At 39.2% G+C, this 22,377-nt stretch overlaps 1 protein-coding gene across 1 annotated transcript in view; it reads right to left on the reverse strand.

The window, feature by feature from the left end:
• GTF2F2 (general transcription factor IIF subunit 2) overlaps window positions 1–22,377 on the reverse strand; it is a 155,704-nt gene that overhangs the window by 127,965 nt on the left and 5,362 nt on the right. Inside the window, exons 2-4 of the mRNA XM_047872605.1 lie at window positions 13,778–13,851; window positions 3,790–3,808; window positions 2,297–2,441 (exon numbers count right to left, since the gene is read on the reverse strand). Of these exons, the coding sequence (XP_047728561.1) occupies window positions 2,297–2,441; window positions 3,790–3,808; window positions 13,778–13,851 (238 nt within the window). The remainder of the gene's footprint in view (window positions 1–2,296; window positions 2,442–3,789; window positions 3,809–13,777; window positions 13,852–22,377) is intronic.

The following is a 22,377-nucleotide window of genomic DNA, read 5'->3' on the forward strand; positions in this document are numbered from 1 at the left end:
AAAAAAAATCTAATAATAACAGTTAATAGTCACTGACCATTTATTATGTAGAGTGTTGTTGTGTTTTAAATATATTCCTATTTATACATAAATAATAATTATCCCATTTCACAAATAAGGAAAACAAAGCCCAGAAAAGTGCAAGGAGAACCAAGGAACAATGACTTAAACCGAAATGACTGCTATTAATAAGAAAAAAGTTTCCTTATAGTGTGCAGCATCTAGCAGCAACTTAGACTTGCATTTGTATTACCACAGCTCTACAAAGCAAGAACATATTGTCCAAACTCCAGAAGAAGGATGACAATCTTGATCCACTTCCATATCCCTGCCAAGATAATCCTTATAATACCATATTCACTTTGGAGTACACTGTAACCAGAAATGTGAACACAAAATGTTCAAAAAGAGAACAATACTAACTAAAGAATTTACGAGATTAAAAATGGAAGATAAAGGGGTGCCTGGGTGGCTCAGTCGGTTAAGTGTCCAACTTCGGCTCAGGTCATGATCTCGCAGTTTGTGAGTTCGAGCCCCACATAAGGCTCTGTGCTGACAGCTCGGAGCCTGGAGCCTGCTTCGAATTCTGTGTCTCCCTCTCTCTCTGCCCCTCCCCTGCCTGCACATGCTTTCTCTCTCTCTCTCTCTCTCAAAAATAAATAAACATTAAAAAAAAATTTTTTTAATGGAAGATAAATTTTGAGGATAGCAAACCTTATCATTCTAAATCACTGTCTTTTAAAACTTTTTTTTTAATGTTTTATTTATTTTTGAGAGAGACAGAGACAGAGCACTAGCGGGGTAGGGGGAGAGAGAGAGGGAGACACAGAATCCAAACAGGCTCTAGGCTCTGAGCTGTCAGCACAGAGCCTGCTAAATCACTGTCTTTTATATAAGTAATAAATCACATGTTGAAAAAATTAGCAATTTAGTAAAATGTAAAAAGGCTGAAATAGGATACCTTTTTCTACAAAAGTAGTTCAAAATTTTCCTACCTCAACTTTTTCACGGTTCTGCCTCCTATTTACGATCTTGGTACTATGCCTCTTCTACTCCAGGGACAACACAAAAGTAGAAAAAACCCACAGGTTCAATAGGTATTATTAAATCCTATCAATCACAAGACAAACACAAGATTCCTTGGATGCACCTGTGCTATGCCCTGCATGGCATACAATAAATATTTGTTGAACGACTGAATCCTCTCCAAGAGAAAATACAAGTATTTAACACTTTCTACCTCCCATAATACTACACATTATTATAGTATCAATATTATTGTAGCATCAGAATAATGCAATAAAACAAAACTTTTACCCTAAACCACATGCAGAAAAGTTATTTTACCCCTGTGTTACATTCTACATTAAAAGTGGGGGAAAATACTAATATTTTTTAGATCAGTTTTTATAGCTACTGGTATTCTAAGACATCACAAAAAATTTATCTGAACATATTCTTTTTTTATAACAATAACATCCTTAACATACTATAATTTCTTATAGCCTTCTTTGTAATGTTTAATGCAGATATGACAAAATCACAAATCATTTTCCTTACACAACCAACAAACTTTTTAAATTAGATATAGGAAATTAGCTCCATTAAAATGAGTTGCCCTGCTACATTAATAGTAATATTCTACATTCAGAGAAGGTGAAAAATCAAGAAACAATGAAAATAAACATATACATATGCTGCAAAAAATCTCCCTCTCTAATGCACAAACTGAAACACTTGCTCCTGATTTACTGAACTGGTAGAATATCAGAGCAAACACACAAAATTTACAAACTGTACTTAACACAGAGCTTCTTGAGTGTCAAAACCAAGTAAAAACAGTTCAAATCTCGGTACTAAAAAGGCTCTCTTAGAACTGAAACCTACAAAGGCAAAAATTCAGACTAAAATATTCCCTAATATTAAGCAGTATTTTTTTAAACACAACTTATAGTTGCTGAATATCAATTTACCAAAACAGGAAAGTATGACCTTATCTTGGCAAAACTCAGAATACTGTTTCTTCAACATCCTAGAAGACAGCTTGATGCACCAGACTCTTCCATCTGCTTTGTTCTATTTCCTCATGCCCCAAATGGAAATTAAACCCTTCGAGTAACAGCCAAAATTTCATTAATCACAGGAAAGTACAGAAACAAATAGCATGAAATGAATAATAGAGGTAGACAGAACAACAGGTAAAGCAGCCTTGATAATGACCTTAAAGTGTAATTTGAGACACATCATCTATATAACAAGTACTGGAATCACATTAAATAATTCTATTCCCACTTACCTGATGAGCTCTCAGTAAAGACTGTTAATGTCTGTCCTCCAACACTTTGTAAGACAAATGGATGTTCTCTAGGGGTGCTGACAGAAGCTGGTTTTCCGCCAATATCGTGAATATTTGCAAGATCCTCATTCAAAGTAAATGACACCTAACAGACACATTAACAAAAGCTTATTACAACAGACTTATGTATTCAAAGTATCTTTCACAGAAATTCTGATTATAAATCAAATACCTTTTTAAAAATATGAACCTCAATTTCTAGTCATTTTATTCAACATTTTTCTTTTCTTTTATTATTTTTTTAATATATGAAATTTACTGTCAAATTGGTTTCCGTACAACACCCAGTGCTCATCCCAACAGGTGCCCTCCTCAATACCCATCACCCACCCTCCCCTCCCTCCCACCCCCCATCAGCCCTCAGTTTTATTCAACATTTTTCTAAAACTTTATCAAAAAATCCTTAATACTTAGTCATAAAAAGGGAATCTATTCCCATTTGTCAGAATAATGGGGCTAATCTACCATTATAAAGATGGGTGACAGCTTTCAAATGTTTTTCTCTGGTTTATGGCTGAAGAAACTCTAGCTCCAAAACAGGAATAAATTTTTTCCCCTAAGGTCTCTGAAGTCAAGGGATTTTATCTTCTTACATTTATATCCTTACAAAATGTATATACTTAAATATATAATATAAATAAATATATACCAAAGGGCCTGGCACATAGAAAGAAAACAGTATTTGCTTAATGAATATTATAAGAGTATTTAAAAGGTGACTGAACTTAAAGGGGGGGAAAGTGAGCTATTACTAGAAAGCTTAAACATTCCCATAAGCAGGGGATGTATTTCTTTTTTAGGTCTTAATGACTGCTGTAGGAGTACATGGTGCTGTTTTATTTTTGAATACTTTAAAAAATACAAATAAATACTTACAAAGGCAATTCAATATTGAGGTTTAGAATAAAAAAGACGTAGTAGACGTTTTTTCACAAGGATTTTTACTACATACCAGCTCTCCCCAAAGGAACCTCACATTTTATATCAAAGGGATTTATAAACATAAAATACTAATCTCCCAACCACAAAGGAAAGGCCATAAAGCATTTATTAAATACTTCTCTAGTATGTGATAGGTACCATAATTATGTCCTGGACTTAATGGGTCAAAACCTAAAGCCCTGAAAAATCCAGACCAAATGCCTTTGCCACACTGAAATAATATTCGAGTAATACTGAAGCAAGAATAAGCCTCATAGTACCCAGTGAAGGGATATTTTGGGTCAAAGCAGAAAAATGCTAAGAATGAACGACTAGAAAGGAGTCCATTCATTCACACAAAAGTGACATTTATACTGTTACGTGTTCCTCACCATCAGCCAGTGTTTTGATGTAGTTTTCCAGAATGCAAACACCACGTTCTCTTTACTATTACTAATACATGGTAAAATAATCTCACGTTTTCAATAAAATATTCATAGAAATAATCTTACCTCTGTCCTTCCTTGATTCCTAAAAGAAAGGAAAGAATTTTATTTAGATTTCATGTTTTCTTCAAATGTATGTTAAGAACTAAAAGAAATAACACTATTTCATATTTACATAAAATATAGCATTTACATATATCAACTAATATTTACCCTTGGCTCTCCTCAACTAACCTACTTGTAATCATTTGGTAAAAATAAAAACCACATTAATCCCCTGTGTACATGTTATAAGTTTATATCACTTAACACTATTGCAACCTGTCCTAATAACAGTTTATCCAAGTAATGATCTTGTTACTGTTACCTTTATTTCTGCATACTATATAATAGTCTAATTTTAAAAACCATGTATTAAATATCTACTCTAAGCAAAGTACTGGATGTAATATCTGTTCCCAGGCAGAAGATAATAAAAGCTATATCCATAACTACAAGAGATAAATTTTAATTAATGTTTAAGAGAATCCCAATGTGCCAGGATCAGATAGGAGACCATTTCTTCCATTCTAGGAGTTGAGGAATGGCTTAACAAAAGAGAAAGCCTGAGCTAAGTCTTGAAGGGTACTGGGATTTCAACAGGCTGAGACAGGAAAATAGTATCAGACGTATCAGCTGAGCAAAGCCACAAAGAGTCTGATCATGAAAATGTAGTCACATTTGGCTCGGAGAGTACAAACTAAGGAATAGTGGGAGATGAACTATAAAGGAGAACTGAGGCTAGACCACAGAATATCTTGAATATCACAGTGCAGAGCATGGACTTTATTCCTTAGGCAATGGAGAGCCACATGTATTGCATGAACAAAAGAATACAGTATAAAATATGCTCCTAGAAACTTGCACCAGAAAATATATATAAAATGGATATGAAGACCAGTTAGAAAACTACTGTTTCTCCATAACACCAGACTGAGTTCCAACCTGCCTTCACTCAGAGGCTCAACCACTCATTCTGTGATGAAGTGTCTACAAACATTAGGCATTGTGCCAAGTGCATGGTATACAGTATGAACACAGGTCTTTGTCCTCAAAGGTCCTAGTTTAATGCAAAACGATTCGATCCATGAACAACATAAACAGGATAATAACTTTATGACAGGTACAACGTGCTGTCAGGAAAATGCAGATGAGAAAGCTAGCAAAAGACAAATTAAATGAGAGATGAGGTCAACAGCACGGAGGCATTCCAGGTTAAGAGAGTAATCCAATTAAACACAGAAGTGAGAAGATCTAGCACATTCTTTCTAACATCAGTGAATGGTAGGCTTGAGTCAAGTGGTAAAGAGCCTCTTGGGCCAGACTAAGGAATCCAGAATCTTAAACAGATTTGTTTACTGCAGGACTCCTCAGAGTCTTTCACGTATTAAAATGCAATGTTGATCACCCTTTTGTTGGGAAGCACCTAAAAGAGAAGTGAAAAAATTCTAAGATTTCATGTAAAAATATGCATTTGCAGCTCCTCTCAAAAGACTGGAAGATTTGGCAGCGATAGTGCCCTCACCCACCCCTCAATTCAGTATGACAATAATCCCTTTGACATGCACAGACAGGCAATGAATTCATTGCAGTCCCTTCCCTATTACTCCTGGACCTGGCTTCTAGGGACATTTAATTAAGCTAACCTTTCAGACAGAGGTGCCGCAATCAAAATAAAGGCAAAGATGCAGGGAAAGCACTTGCAGAATGTTTACTGAATTGAATTGAGGTTAATGCAAAAACTCACAAAAAAGTAATGAAGGCTTTAACCAGGCAATGGCAGAATGCAAAGAGGAGGAGTGTGTGGCAGGATATCTGAGCTGTCAGAACTGACAGAAGAAGAAATGATTGGAAGTAGGCAGCAAGGGGAAAAGGACTGATTAAAGATCATGCTGACATTTCCAGTCTGGGGGATAGAAAATCACCCAGATGCAATTACAGAACACAACAGGGGATGACAATTTTATTTTCATATATTTATTTATAACATCATCTTGGCTGGAATGATAAGAGATTGATGAACTCTGGATGAGTTAATTTTCTAGAATAAAAAAGACTTAAGACTTATTTTTAAAGGATTAGATATTCTTTTGTCTTGGCATATAAATGTATGAAGTATACACGACCTTTTGTCATTCAATATTACCAATAAAATATATCTTTTTCATGATAACCTGTGGTTAAAATTATAAACATCAACTACTGTAAAACACGGTAATATCCTCAGAAATGAACGCAGTGAACATGTAGCCCACCCTTTCACTGAATGCCTCACAATGCTGTGCAGTCAGTCCTTCATCACTCTGAGTCCACTTCTCAATACCCCGCCACTATTCCTTTACACTCCAATCTAGTTCCTCTGGCCTTTCTAGAAAATTGTCTTTTTCTTACACTTTTTAAATACTTCTCAGATTTGACATCAATGGGAGGAGACTTTTCACTAATTACTGACAGCCAATAAAACACCCCCTTTTTGAAGGTTAAAAAAAAGCAACCAAATAATACCAAGTCTTTAACTGTGCTCCAGGATTTTTTGTTGGTTTTAATTCCTATTCATACATTCCCTTCTTGAAAAGTCAGCTCAAAAACCATTAGATGGAGCCAAGGAAGGTGGGTATCTGAAGACTGGGTTGAGAAGAGGCAGCATAACCCGAATGGGATGGAAAGCAAGTGCCTGGGGCTGAGGGGATAGCCTGGGGCGAGGTGTCAGCGCCCAGGAGGGTAAGGAAGGCATCCCTATAGAGGAATGCTTCAACAAGAAGTGTGTCAGAACCTAGCAGGGTCAGGAAATAAAGGGGTGTGGGGGGGTGCCTGGGTGGCTCAGTGGGTTAAGCGTCTGACTCTTGATTTCCACTCAGGTCATGATCTCACAGTTCGAGAGATGGAGGTTCTGTGCTGACAGCGTGAAGCCTGCTTGGGATATTCTCATTCTCCCTCTCTCCCTCTTTCCCCGCCTCCCACCCCTCAAAATAAATAAATAAACATTAAAAAAGAAGAAGAAGAACTAGGACTCCATGGAGAAATGCCTGACTCCAGGCTCTGACAGAAATACGCAAGGTGAGTCCAAAACCGTTTTTCTATGACAAAAAGTAAGTGCTCAAAGAATGATGAAGACATGCCAAAAGGCCATGGGGCTGCACTACTGAACTGCACACTTTACAAAGGGGCATGGGAACCGGGCTAGGAGGAGCTTCCAGTGGCTGCATTTTGGACAATTTGAACACGAGAATAAATGATGATAGTAACAAACTGTGACTCACTGACTAAAACTGGAATCCATGAGTTCACACTAACATAGCTAAATTAATAAAGTGGAAAATCTGATGAGAAAGGAATACATAGGGGCGCCTGGGTGGCTCAGTTGGTTAGGTGTCCAACTTTGGCTCAGGTCATGATCTTGCAGTCCGTGAGTTCGAGCCCCACATCAGGCTCTGTGCTGACAGTTTGGAGCCTGGAGCCTGCTTTGGATTCTATTCTTTCTGTCTCTCTCATTATCTCTCTCTCTCTGCCCCTCCCCCACTTGCACTCTGTCTGTCTCTCTCAAAAATAAATAAACATTAAAAAAAAAAGACATGGAGGGGCGCCTGGGTGGCGCAGTCGGTTAAGCGTCCGACTTCAGCCAGGTCACGATCTCGCGGTCCGTGAGTTCGAGCCCCGCGTCAGGCTCTGGGCTGATGGCTCGGAGCCTGGAGCCTGTTTCCGATTCTGTGTCTCCCTCTCTCTCTGCCCCTCCCCCGTTCATGCTCTGTCTCTCTCTGTCCCAAAAATAAATAAAAACGTTAAAAAAAAAAAATTAAAAAAAAAAAAGACATGGAATATATACATAGTCTCCAAGTACCACCTCACAGAATATTAATTATAAAAGGGAAAAGAGTAACTTTACAGTGAAAAAGCATAGAAGACGCTCCTTAATCAAGTGATCAAAGTTACCACTACCAGTAATGGGACAAAATGAAAACACATAAACCTTGCTAAAATACAGTAAGAACCCAGTTTCACCTGGTATATAACCCCAATCTAATCATGAAGAAACATCAAACTCAAATTACATAAAATAACAGCCTTGTAAACATCAAGCATGTTGACACTTATACAGTATACAAGTCGATCAAAGACTTCCAAATGTTCTAGATTTAAGGAAACTGAGAGAACGGACAACAGAATGTAATTCAACGTTGTGGACTGGATCCTTTTGCTATAAAACAGTCTGGAGATAAGTGGCAAACCCTGAATAAAGTCTAAGGATTAGGCAGTACCGTATGATGTTAACCTACTGATTTGGAGGGGTGTGCTGTGATTGCTGTAGGAGAATGTCCTTTTTGTAGTCACCAAAAAACCACAAAAGTTCTTTATACTGTTCTTCTGACTAACTTTTCTGTAGCTTGACATTGTTTTAAAATGAAAATACTGGGGTGCCTGGCTGGCTCAGTCAGTGGAACATACAGGACTCTTGATCTCGGGGTCATGAGTCCAAGACCCACACCGGGCATAGGCCTACTTAAAAATTAAAATAAAAAATTTTTTTAATGAAAAAGTTTTTGGGGGCGGTGGCTCAGTCGGTTAAGCATCAGACTTCGGCTCAGGTCTGATCTCACCATTTGTGAGTTCAAGCTCCGCGTTGGTGTCTGTGTGGCCGGCCCAGAGCCTGGAGCCTGCTTCAGATTCTGTCTCCCTGTCTCTCTGACCCTCCCGCACTCACACTCTGTGTCCCGCTCTCAAAAATAAACATTAGGGGCGTCTGGGTGGCTCAGTCAGTTGAGCATCCGACTTCGGCTCAGGTCATGATCTCGCGGTCTGTGCAAGCCCCATGTCGGGCTCTGTGCTGACAGTTCAGAGCCTGGAGCCTGCTTCAGATTCTGTGTCTCCCTCTCTCTCTGCCCCTCCTCCACTTGCACTCTCTCTCTGTCTCAAAAATAAACATTAAAAAAAAATTTTAAATAAAAATAAAAATAAATAAACATTAAAATGTTTTTAAATAAAAAGTTTTTAAATTAAAAAAAAGTATTAAATAATTTCAAAATGTCCCCAGTTTACTTCATTAATTCCTTGCTACAGAATTTGAGAATGTTACTAATTTTTCTCTATAACAATGATGAAATGAATATCCTCAATCTCTGCATCACTAACTTATTTCTTTTAGAAGCTATGTGCCATGAAAATGCTGGGTCAAGAGCATGAATATTTTATTATTAATATGCCTAGCCTTCTCATTATCCCAGTCCCACACTGCTGGATGAGTTCGTCTGTGTCTTTCTATAAGGGCAGCACCAAGAACTGAATTGTTGGCACTGTAGCTAACTGGCAGAGAAAACAGCAGGATTATTATTCTACTTTGTTCTGGGCAGTAATGTGTGTGTGAATACATGTGAGTGTGTCATATATGTGTGTACACATATATATGTTGCCAGGCTGGCCTTCAGAAAGTTTGCACCTATTTAAACTCCTATCAACAGTAAGGTTTTCTAAATTTAGTCAATTTTATAACAGAAAAATTACATCTCATTGATTTTTTTGTCCACATATTTTTTATTAGTGGGCCCCCATATGACCCTAACTGTTAAATGTGTTTAGAAATAAAGCTAGAACTCAAGAGCCTGAAGCCTGCTTCAGATTCTGCCTCCCTCTCTCTTTGCCCCTGCACCACTCACACTCCCTCTCTCTCTCTCTCTCTCTATCAAAAATAAACATTGGGGCACCTGGGTGGCTCAGTCGGTTGGACGTCCGACTTCAGCTCAGGTCACGATCTCGCGGTATGTGAGTTCGAGCCCCACATCGGGCTCTGTGCTGACAGCTCAGAGCCTGGAGCCTATTTCGGATTCTGTGTCTCCCTCTCTCTCTGACCTTCCCCCGTTCATGCTCTGTCTCAAAAATGAATAAATGTTAAAAAAAAATTAAAAAAAAAAAACAAAAATAAACATTAGAAAAAAAGTTTTTAAATTAAAAAAAAAAACAAAACTTAACCTAAAGTAAAACCGTAAGCTAACTGAAACGCAGTACACATCACACGCCCAAAGGTATAAAAATAATCCAAGTACAATGCTTTAGAAACATTGCATAAACTGCCTAAGAGAAATGGCCCCAATGTCGCCAGCTGTTACAACAGGCTGGATTCTCCTGTTTTCAGGTGTAAACGGAACCAATTTGGGGAGAGCTGCACTCCCACCTGCATGTCTTCTCCCCGTCCTCTGCCTCTCCCAATTCCTCTACTCCACAGCACTGTCTCTGCTGGAATGAACAACCGCACCACACAGACCTTCCTGGCTTCTGGCCTATCTAAGGCACTGCAAACTGCTGCTGCTTACCTTTGGGAGATGTGCCGGGGAAGGGAGGTCCATACCCACACATCATACACAACACAGAGTCTGTACTATGCAGTATGTGGCACAACAGTAGGTAAACACTACTGGCTATTTTACATGCATTGAACCCCTGAAGTATTAATACCACAACCTTTTAATAGATGAAGAAACAGAGAGGGTAAGCAACTTACCGAAAGTCACACAGCTAGTAAGTTAACAAGGTCTAGATAAAGCCCAGAGCTGAATGACTCCTGAGTCCATACTCATAGCCACTATGTCACACTGGCTCTTTAAAACCTTGTTTTCATGCTTTACCCAAATATATATATATATTTTTTTTTTGTCACACAGATCATCCATAAACTGGTTAATCTTCCTCTAAGAATCCATACTTGACTATGTATCTCCTAGCCTTAAAAATATTTGAAGATGGTTTCACCTGGTCTGCCTTAAATCTTCTCTCAACAGCCATAGTACCTTCAAATATTCCTCAAAGGACACTGAGTTTTTTAGTTTTTTCTTTGTCCTTGTCTCACTCTACTAAAGGAACTTATCTGTCCATGTCTCTAAGTACAGCACTAGAACTGAACTTAATATTTGCACCATATGCTAAGTGGCAAAGAGAAGAGTGAGATTATCATCCCACTTCATCCTAAACAACAAACATCTACTAAGGGAGCCTTTTGTTTATAGCCACATAACCCTATGACTCATATCTACTTTAAACCAATTAAAATCCTGATAACCTAGTCACAGGCACTGCAAAGCCATTCCTCATCACCCTACATTTAATAGTGAATTTAGTAACTCAGTATAAGGAATGAAAACTAAGAGAATTAATAGCACAAACAAGACAGCCAGCCAGGAGACCTACCATGGAACAAGGTGTTTTTAAGCATTTCTATAGCAATGTTAGTAATTACCATAAAGCTGTTCTCATCGTTAAAAGGATTTAGCTCTGTAAGACAAGACTGATTATATTTCATGTTAGGTAGATGATCTGCCAGGTCCTTTAGCTAACATAAAAAAAGTACATGCACACCTGATAACATTAAAAGCAAAGAGTTTATTGTCAAGACCAGGATACTCAAGAGAGTAAAAGCGGGGACACTATTAATAACTGCATAGGGAAAACATGTAAACTGGGACTATTCCAGGCAAACCCAGGGGTATGGCCACCCTATACTAGATGCAACTGTGTAAACTGTCTGCCCTAAATTAAGGAATGAATGAACAACTGCACCATGCAGATCTTGAAATTTTCTCCCCAGCAAAGGTTGATAAAACTGCAACATACCCACCGTTGCTGATTTAGCATGTTGCCTTTACTTCACGGAGCAAAGAGCTCGCAGAGGTTTCCTGAACCTCAGCTTTTATCCCATTTCCCATACTAGTCCCTTCTTCCCCACACACCCCCCCCCCAAAAAAAATTTACATTCTTCAACCAGGTATTTTCTTCCCACAGAGGTTTTGAGGAACACAATATTCACGGCAGAAAAAGGACAACATTTGAGTTTACAAAACATTTTAACAAACCCTAAGCTGTTTTTGCTCAAAAACACTCTATGGGTTGGTAAGGCATTATTATCCACATTTTACAAACAAAAAAGCTACGGTTTAGATAGCTAAGGCCAAATAATTATCAATAGCCAGTAAGGACTAGAACCCAGGTCTTGAGCTCTAGTATAGTTATTACATAAAACAACATGGTCCACCATTAAAATACATTTTTCCTGTAGTCTGCCTTTCTTCAGTGACATATTGCTGAGATTTAATCTTGATAGTGGCTCCCATTTTCAGTAAAGCCAATTATAAGAAATTCTGAAGTCCACAACTGAAATAGTAGGTAATTATCTGCGTTATAAGGGATTCCATGTTGAAAAAGAAAAAAGATCACCCCAGATTTCAATTAAAAGTATGCAAAGTCTGCATTCCCTTATACTTTCAATAAAAGTATGATAACTCACCAAAAAATGTTATTTATCTACAACTTTCCAGAAATATGTTAATTTTCTAGTTACATATGCAAATAAATGACAACTATTTCCATACTATCTCACTGGATTCATAAAAAAGCCTTGCAAAACAGGCAACTTTAGGCATAAGGAACCTAAACTCAAAAGATTAAGTGGCCTGTACAATCGCACTGATAGTAAGTGACAGAGCCACAACAGAAACCTACTGGAGTTTTCTTACAATTCAAGGCCTGAATTCAAGCCTCGTTCTGCTATTAAATGTGTAACCATCTCTTGAGAAAATAAGATATTACTTGTCCTTACCTAACTTTAGAACTTTGGATATAAAACCATGCCTGTTTCCAATCAACATCTTGTTAAAACAAAATGAAGGGTTAAAAGATCTGTCAGAACAAAGGAAGAAAAAAAAAACTAGAAAGAAAACCCTGGGGTCAAATAACATTTAGAGATTGAGAAGATGAAGAGAAGAAGCCAGCATCAGACTGAGAAGGAACAGTCCCCTATGGACGACAATCAGGAGTGGTGTCCCAGAAGTGAAATGAAAAAAAGGGTTGGAGGATTGGAATAATCACTATGTCAAAATTCTGTTGAAGGACAATTAAGAAGGCTGACAGGTGACTCTTATTAGATTTCGGAAGGTAGATGTGCCAGATTGCAAAAAAGGACTACAAATCCTTCGCAGTGACCCCCACCAGGAGGTAGACTGTATTGCTCTCCCCATGAACCTGGGCTTGGCTATGAGTTGCATCCTGAGGACTCTGGCAAACATGATGCAAACACAGGTTTGCTAAGTGCTTGTGTATTGGGACTTCTCTCTCTTTTGCTCTAGGAGTTTTCACCATCATGTGAACGAGCATGCCGCAGATAAAACACACACGGCCACTGTCCCAGCTGAGAGCAAGCCAACCACTAGACACATGAGTGAAGCCACTCTAGCCAGGAAGGCCAGGTCAGTCCCAAACAGAAATGCTCCACAGAATTATAAGCAAATAATAAGGTTTTTGTTCTAGGCCACTAAATTTGGGGGTGATTTGTAGTGAAGCAAAAACTAACTAAACTAACTAACTAACTAACTAACTAACTAACTAAAAGGAAGGCACTGGAGACCAACTAGAGCTCTTCCAATGGAGTAGTAGGCAGGAAAATCTGATTAGAGTTAAGACTGAATGAACAGAGTGGAATGCAAGGCCTCTGGCTGACACCAGCTGAGCTTTGAAAAAGGCTTCCCTTTCTAACAAGGTCATTTCTTTAATCAGGAAACTAAACCTTTACATTGTTTTCCAGGTGTTCCCTACCCTCTTCCAATACCTCTATAGATAGACACGGTGACACCATGGCAAAGTCTTTCTACTGAAGCACTTACTGGGTACATCTAGTTATGCCCAACCCAAGCATCCATCTTCACAAGATGTGGAGAAGATGGAGGGATGAGGGAACTACATACTCTGCTGCTTCACTGCCAGTAAGTTTTACCAATAAATCTGACTTTATATTTACACCTATCACTAGAGAGGGGTGTGTGTGTGTGCGTGCACACACATCTATACACATGCACACAAATACACATGTGCACACACAACTCCTCACAGCGCACCTAACCATCTCTTGACAATCCTTGATGTGCTCATTCTCATTTTCCAGGTAAATTCCCCATCTGAAAAAGAACTGTTATCACTTGTAAAAGCATTTATAAACATTTCAAAAACCAGCGTTTTAAGATGTCAAAAATAAATAACTTACTTAGCAATCCGCAGTTTCCCAACTTCACCTCTTCCAGGGGCTTTAGCCCATTGCTGGGACAAATATTTAGGAACCTACAAAAATAAATAAAACACTAATAAGACTATGTTTTAGATGCTAACAAACTTCTTCAACATAAAATGATATAATGTTTCTATGTTACTTTCTGCCTGTTATAACTGATCATTAAGTATCACACTCTCATACATTTTGCACTATAAGGGATACTAAGAAATCATCTTAATTCTCAAAGAGCTTGAAGTCAGTCAAGCTGGTGACACAAAACTAAAGCTAGTCAAAAAACTTAACAAAACAAAGTGCTAACTTATGTTCCCAAGTAAGTCCTAAAGTTCAGACATGAGAAAGGCTACCAGAAAATGTTTCTCAGAGGGGCATAACACTCTAACATGATATTATTCAGAGATACCACCAAGTTCAAGATGAGTTCAAAAATCAAATTTTATTGTGCTTAAGACTATAACTCTGACCAAAGATAAAGGATCTGCTGAAATAAATGATTAAATATCACGACTAACATTTATATACTACTTACTACTTTCCTGACATTGTTATAAGCATTTTCCATACCTTTACACATTTAATCCTCACATCTCTATAAGGTAGGTACTGTTAATTACCCTCATTTCACAGAGTATGAATCTGGGACACCCAGGGATTATATAAATTAGCCAAGGTTATATAATTAGTAAATGATGGAGTCAGGATTCAAACCCAGGCAGTCTGGATCCAGCATCTATTTGTAACTAGATATATATTTAACTCCCAGGGACCTGTGTGGCTCAGTTGGTTAAGTGTCTGACTCTTGGTTTCAGCTCAGGTCATGATCTCGAGGTTTGTGAGTTCAAGCCCTGAATCAGGCTTTGCACTCACTGACAGCACAGAACCTGCTTGGGATTCTGTCCCTCCTTCTCTCTGCCCTTCCCCTGCTTGTGCTCACATGCACGCGCTCGCTCTTGCCCTCTCAAAATAAATAAATAAACATAATTTTTAAAAAAAGGGAGGGGGGGTTAATTCCCAAAAAGGTTAAGAGAATACATGCTGAATCACTACTATTTCTAAAAAAAAATTTTTTTTTAACATGTATTCATTTTTGAGAGAGCAGGAGTGGGGGAGGGGCGGGGGGTGGGGAGACAGAATCTGAAGCAGGCTCCAGGTTCTGAGCTGTCAGAACAGAGCCCGATGTGGGGCTGGAAGTCACAGACTGCAACATCCTGACCTGAGCCAAAGTTGGACACCTAACCAACTGAGCCACCCAGGCGGCCCCCCCACCCCCCCCTTTTTTTTTTTTTTTTTTTAGAATCATTACTATTTCTTCTAAGAGGTAATTTAAACTCTGGAATCAGTACACACCTTCAAGGTTAGCCTGCTGTAAGGAATGAGATACCACATGAAGCATAATACCTCACACAAAGCAAGTACTCAATGGGTGTCAGGTGTCACTGTTATTTCCCCCAGTAATCTTGGAATGATAACACGGACGTCAATGCATAACTGAGTCAGAGCTTCCAAACAAGAAAGGAAAAAAAATTCTATTTACCAAGATTTCATTTGCAACAAGAACCACTTAACTATCAAACAAATTATAGTGCTTTGTTTGGATATACAGTAGAAAAAAAATCAGAAACAAAAGGGTCAAAAGAAGATCCTAATGGTATTTCTTCAATTATGAATGCATTCTTTACACCAAAATTTATCGAAGACCAGCCATATTCTTTAATAAAGTCCATAGGAGAAAGTTGGTGTCTTTTCTCCATCATATTCCAAGTTCCTGGTTCAAATGAGCCCTCTACATATATAGATGCCATAAGACCTCCTCCCTGACCGTAACAGTGTCCCTTCCACAATCTGTATTTCAAGCAATCACTCTAATCACTATCTCCTATCTTCCTGGCTCTCTCCTCAGTACTTCAACAGTTCTTTCATCCCTTCAAATCACTGACTCTAAACACTGCTCCTCAGCTGCCTATGTCCCGTCTTCGCTCCTTAAAGGACTTACAGCCCATCATTACAATCATTTCCTTGCCCCTATCTCCTCCATCATACTGGCCTGGCAGAAACTTAATCCTCATTAAAGCCAATCTATCTGCTACTTATTTTATTAATTAATTTATTGATTTGATTTGTGTTACTTCTCCACACTGCACCTGAGCAACTGGAAAAAAACACAGTGATGCCAAATAGTCTCACTTGAAATATATGGCCACTAACATCAAGTTAGCCCTTCAAGATGCTTGGCAATTTAACTCCATCTGCCTAGTCAGTTCACTCTCCCACCGCAGATGAGTCACAGGTTCTCTTCACTCTTAAACCCACAACACCTCTCCCTTCCTTCTCTCTCTGTGCTGATAACCTGACTTCCTCTACCAACTGGGAAAGAGGATCCAGAGCACCTCTAAATCTACCAGGTAGCCAAAGCAGGTGCCGTTTATCCTGACTTCCCCTCTAAAAACAATACATGAACAATGGCCAATCCCTCCACTTGTGCCCTGAATTTCTTCCCCTGTAGTCTGATCAAGGACATCTTTTCTTCAATTCTACCCTCTCTTTCCTCTCTCCTCTAATCATCCCCCCATCAGAATGATGACGACGACGATGACTGTTGACACTAGAGTGCTTACCACATGTGGCAGGAACACTCTTAAGATGCCCCCCAATGATACTCACTTCCTGACCTTCACACCATTGTGTAATCACCTCTTGTTGAGTGATAAGGGGTCCTGTGACTTGTTTCTAATCAATACAATATAGCAAAGGTGATGGGATGTTACTCCCCTTCCCCTTTGGCTAGGATACCTTTATTCTTTTATTTAATTAATTGTTTCCATTCATTTTTATTTTTTTGGCTACAAAATTTGTTCATGTCTATTTTTTTTTTTTTTTTAAGTAGGCTCCACACCCGGTATGGGACCTGAACTCACAACCCTGAGATCAAGAGTCACCCAGTGACTCATCAAAACAAGTGCACTTCTTAATCCCCATCACCTCTATCTCCAACTCACCTCCCCTCTGGGTAACCATCAGTTTATTCTCTATAGTTAAGAGTCTGTTTCTTGGTTTATCTCTCCACACCCCCCCCCCACCACTTGCTCATTTGTTTTGTTTCTTAATTCCACACAGACTGAAATCATAGGGTATTTGTCTTTCTCTGACTGATTTGTTTCACTTAGTATTATACTCTCTAGCTCCATCCATGTCACTCATTGCATATGACAAAATTTCATTCTTTTTTTTATAGCTGAATAATATTGAATTGTGTATATAAATACTACATCTTTACCCATTCATCAATCAATAGACACTTGGGTTGCTTCCATATCTTGGCTATTATAAATAATGCTGCCGTAACCAAAGGGGTGCATGTATCCCTCTGAGTAAGTGTTTTTGTATTGTTTGGGTAAATACCCAGTAGCATGACTACTGGGTCATAGGGTAGTTCTACTTTTAACTTTTTGAGAAACCTCCATACTGTTTTGCAAAGTGGCCACTCCCACCAACAGTGCAAGAGGATTCATTTTTCTCTACATGGGATATTACTTCTGTGATTAGGTTACATAAGATGGTGACTTCTGTGTTGCTTCTCTCCTTGTTTTTTTAGTCTGCACACTTTGATGAAGTAAGTTGCCAAGCTAGAGAGGCCCAGGTGGCAAAAAACTAAGGAGAGGCTCCAGCCAACAGGCAGGCAGGAAACATAAATGCTCGGACCAATAACCTTGGAGGATCTGAATTCTGCCAACCAGAGAAAAACTCGGAAACAATCTCTCCACAGTTACTACTTCAGATGAGACTCCAGCCCTGGCTGACACCTTGCCTGTAACCTGGGAGAGACTCTGAAGCAGGAGACCCAATTAAGCCCTGCCAAGACTCCTGACCCACAGAGTCATTTTGCAAATGAGGTAACTGAGGCACAGGAAGATGAGCAAATTTGCTAATTTCAAGATCACACATCTATTAAGAGCAGAATCTATAATTCTTTCTATACACTGTCCCATTTTTCTGCCTCTCTTTTCAGCAAAGCGCTTTGAAAGCATTGTCTCTGCTGGCTGACTACAGTTCCCCCCTTGCCATTTTGTTTTACTATAGACAGGCTCTACTCTCTACCACTCCACTGAAACTGATGACCCTACTGACCAAGTATCTCCACACTGCCAAGTCAATGTTTAATCCTCATCTTTAACGCCACTCAACAATATTTGAGAACTGTTTCCTCCTCCTTCAAACACTTTCTTCACTTGGCTTCAAGTCACCACAATCTCTCTTGATTTTCCTCATATTTCTCTGGCCTCTCCTTTCAGGTCCCGACACATCTAGATTCTCATCTCCCTGGCCTCTCACCTTTAAAAGGCTCTGGTTTCAGTCCTCAGACCACTCCTCTTCTCTACCCACACTCAACTTTATGTAATCTTATCCAGTCTCGTGACTTTAAATACCATCTGTATGACAACTCCCAAATTTAGAGCAAATCCAGGCTCTCCCCCCAAATCCCAACTTATATATCTAACTGCCTACTCAAACTCTCCATCTGAATATTCACTAGACATTTCAAACTTAAAATATCCATAACAGAACTCTAATTTCTCCATCATAAACATGTTCCTCATGCAGTTTTCCATGTCTCAGCAAAAGCTCCATTCTTCCAGGTACTCAGGCTGAAACTCCGTGGAGTTACACTGAATAGCTCCTTTTATCTCACATTCCACATCCAACTGAATGACATATCCAGTCAGCAATACCTTCAAATTGTATTAGGACTCCAACCCCTTCTCACCAATTCCAGGCTTACCATCCTAATGCAAGCCACCATCACTTTTTATATAATCACATTGGCCTCCTATCCGATTTCCTACCTTCCACTCTTGTCCACACCTGGTTTATTCTCAATACAGCAGCCAGAGTCATCATCTTAAAACATTAAGTAAAATGATACTGTTCTGCTCAAAGCTTTTCAATTATTTAATAGACATGTACATAGTGCCTACTACAAGCCAGGTACTTTTCTAATCACTTTACAAATGTTACTTCACTTAATCCTCAGAACAACTCTATTATTATCCCATCTTTGCAGATAAAGAAAATGAGACCAGAGAGTTATTATTTGCCAAGGTTCTCACAATTACTAGTGAAGCCAGGATTCTAACCTAGGCAGTCTAGCTCCATAATCACCGTGCCACGTTGCCAGCTCTACGGCTACTGGCTCCCCATGTCACTCAGAGTAAAAATCCTATAATGTCTTGCATGTTTCAGGCCCCTGCTAGCCCATGGCCTCATCTCCTTCTACTTTCTCTCACTCCCTTGACTCTAACCACACGGACCAGCACCTCCTGTCTGCAGGCCTTTGAATTGCTGTTATCTCTGGAAAACTCTTCCCCCAGATATCTGGAGGGCATGCCCCCATAATATCCTTTAGGTCTCTGATCACAGACCACCTTATCAGTGAGGCCCTTTCCCCACCCTATTTAAAACAGCATCCCCAGCTACTTTCTATACATTTTACCTTATTTATTTTTCTTCAGAGCACTTATCACCTGCTATATATGTATTTGTTTACCATCTCTTCTCCCTCCCCATTAGAATGTAATCTACAGAAGGCAGATATTTTGTCTGTTTGTTTACTGCTATATCCCTAGCAGCTAGAATAGCCTGGCATTTTGCAGAAGGAGTTATTTTAATAACTGAATATTGAAGAAACATGAGCTAATGTTAATGTAATAAAAATGACAGCAGTTAACAATGGTGGCATTACTGGGATACATCTACGATACAGAATTTAATTTTAACATACCTCACTGCATTCTCAGAGAGAAACCTATTTCAGAGATCTACCTTAGAATAAGGGGAAGGAAGAAAGACACCAATAGTGAAGTACATCATTTTCCAGTTTGCCTCTGTCCCTTATTGCTGGTTCTCTGAAATGCTATTAAGATAAAGAAAAGACAAAAATATTTTAGAGCACAGAAACACCTGAGGGGACCACACTTCTTTACTACATTAACCAGGTCAGAAGAGCCTCTGATCAAACTGCTAAAGATGACAATTTAGGCCACCAAACAACCAGAAGTTCTAAGTACAATATACATCATACACTAAAACAAATTAAGAATCAAATTCAGGGGTGACTGGGTGGCTCAGTCAGTTGACCATCCGACTCTTGGTTTTTGCCCAGGTCATGATCCCAGGGTTACGCTGAGCATGGTGGAACCTGCTAGAGATATGCTCTTTCTCTCTCCCTCTCTCTTTCTCTCTCTCCCCTTTTGCCTCTACCCCATTTGCATCACTCTCTCTCTTAAAGAAATCAAATTCACTACAATACATTGTATCTAATACGGAGCAACTGACAACTTAAAAAAAGAATATGCTTCAGAAGTTAATTGATAAAAATAAGTTTGGAACTCATACTACATTGTCAACATTATAATAAAATTGTAAATTCCCAGGGAACCCCACCAGCTTATTTAATTCAAAAGGCTGCCAAAATTCTATACCCTTTTGATGAAAAACAGAACACAATGAGGATAGTATGTCAATCATATACACATAACTCAAAAGCAAGAACTTATGGAAATGAGCTTCCCAGGAGTTCCAGCCCATCAGCATTAAGTCTGGAAAAAAGGGAGGGAGACGGGGAAGAAAAACTGATATGGTCCCAAGCCTCTAAAAAAAACTTTTTTTTTTGAAGGGTTGAAGTTTTAAAACATTTTCTTTTCTTTTATGTTTTAACAAAATTGTATATATTTAAGGTATACAACATGATTATTTGATATACATAGTGAACTGGTTACTAGAGTCAAGCTAATTAACATATCATGTCCTCACATAATTCTTTTATAAGAACACCGGAATTCTACTCTCTTGTACATTTTCCCAAAACACTCTTGTCAACATGTCACGTATGAGATATGTGTTGTTTCCACCGTCTCCACAGTCATTAAAGATAATTAGATGGAGACAAGATAATAGGCACAAAAGGAAATGTTTTCTCAGATTTCCAAAAACAGCGACAGAAAATGGTTCACTTAAGCAATACTTCCTCAGGGAAATTTCCCTTGACCCTTTAAACTAAGTCAAATTCCTTTATTATCCACACCCACAGAACAGTATTCGGGGCTTCGGTGTCCTTATCTGTCTGTAACTGTTTTCATTAGGACTAATATTTGATTGATGTGTGTCTCCTGCGGTAGACTATAAATCCTAGTTCACAGAGCACGGGCCATGTCTGTTTCTGCTCACCATAAAAGACTCGGAGCCTGGCACAATGGCCAGCAATCAAAGCTTGTGGGATGAATATACTCGCCCACCGGTTCAGTCCTGGCAGGCAGAGTACTAAGGTCAACCATGACTTTGGAGCCAAGGTGCTAAGGTGACATGTATAGACATTACTCCCCTAAGGTTCTCTGCCAACTTTGCTTCAGCAAATGTCCAGTTCCCCAACTACTAGTCTCCAAACCCTGTTTCTCCCAGAATACAAGCAAATTAAGGGCATTGCAATGGACACTGTAAGTACAACCATTTCCCCATTTAGGACCAAAGGCCTTATCCTCCTAGCTACTGCGAGTGTGGCCACAAGTTAGCCCTTAGCTGTTAGCCCTCTTTCACATTGCCTTCACTGAAGAGAGGCCCTTTTGCCAAATTCATGCACTCTTCCTGGGACAAACCACATGCAATGATTGGTCAATACAGGGTATACCTCACCCCAACTCATGACACCTGGAGGGCTCCCTATGGAATCCTCCTCAGCTCTCCTACAGACTGCATTATACCCTGTGCCCAATTCTGTTTTTTTCCTTCCCAAGGTGATGATCCCAAGAGCACTCCCTATTAAACCTAATCATTTTGGAATCAGCTTCCCAGGAAATCCAATCTATGACAGGAGCTTTTACTCCCATGTTTTTTGAAGATCACCATAAGGAGCTGACAAGACCCAAGGTCACAGATATGAAATCCCCACATCACCTCTATTCCCCAGGGAGATAACTCATAAAAGAGCCCTAAGCTGTAAAAAGGACATTTCCCATCTTAGCATATAAACAGACCTAAATTTGTTTGTGTTTTTAGGTTGATTTATTTATTTTGAGATGGAGAGTGCACACGCACACGAGAGTGCGTGCGGGAGGGGCAGGGAGGAAGGGAGAGAGAGCATCTCAAACTGGCTCCACACACAATCTCACAAACCGCATCATCACCTGAACCGAAATCAAAAGCCAGCTGCTTAACCAACTGAGCCACCCAGGCACCCCAACAGATCTCTAAATTTAAATCACTATACCATGGTTGAGTAAAATAACCTCCCTAAGCTTCAATTTCATCGTCTGAAAAACACACAGTAAGTATCTACTTCCCAGGTTTGCTTTGTATAAAATATTAGGCATATATGAAAGTTCCTTTTTCTCCTGCAAGGGTTAGGGGTATCACCCATTCCAGTAGCATCTCTCTCTGGTATACAGCTTTCTCTCTGGCCACTAATGTCCAATGGTTTACCTATCTATGAAAAAAATAGAAGCTGTACTTGCTGGCATTTCAGTTGTTGAATGAAGGACATAATATTCACTGGGGATGATGTCCATCCCTTCTGTCCTGATCCTCTT

This window comes from Prionailurus viverrinus, chromosome A1 (genome assembly GCF_022837055.1).
Source record: "Prionailurus viverrinus isolate Anna chromosome A1, UM_Priviv_1.0, whole genome shotgun sequence".
NCBI lineage: Eukaryota > Metazoa > Chordata > Mammalia > Carnivora > Felidae > Prionailurus > Prionailurus viverrinus.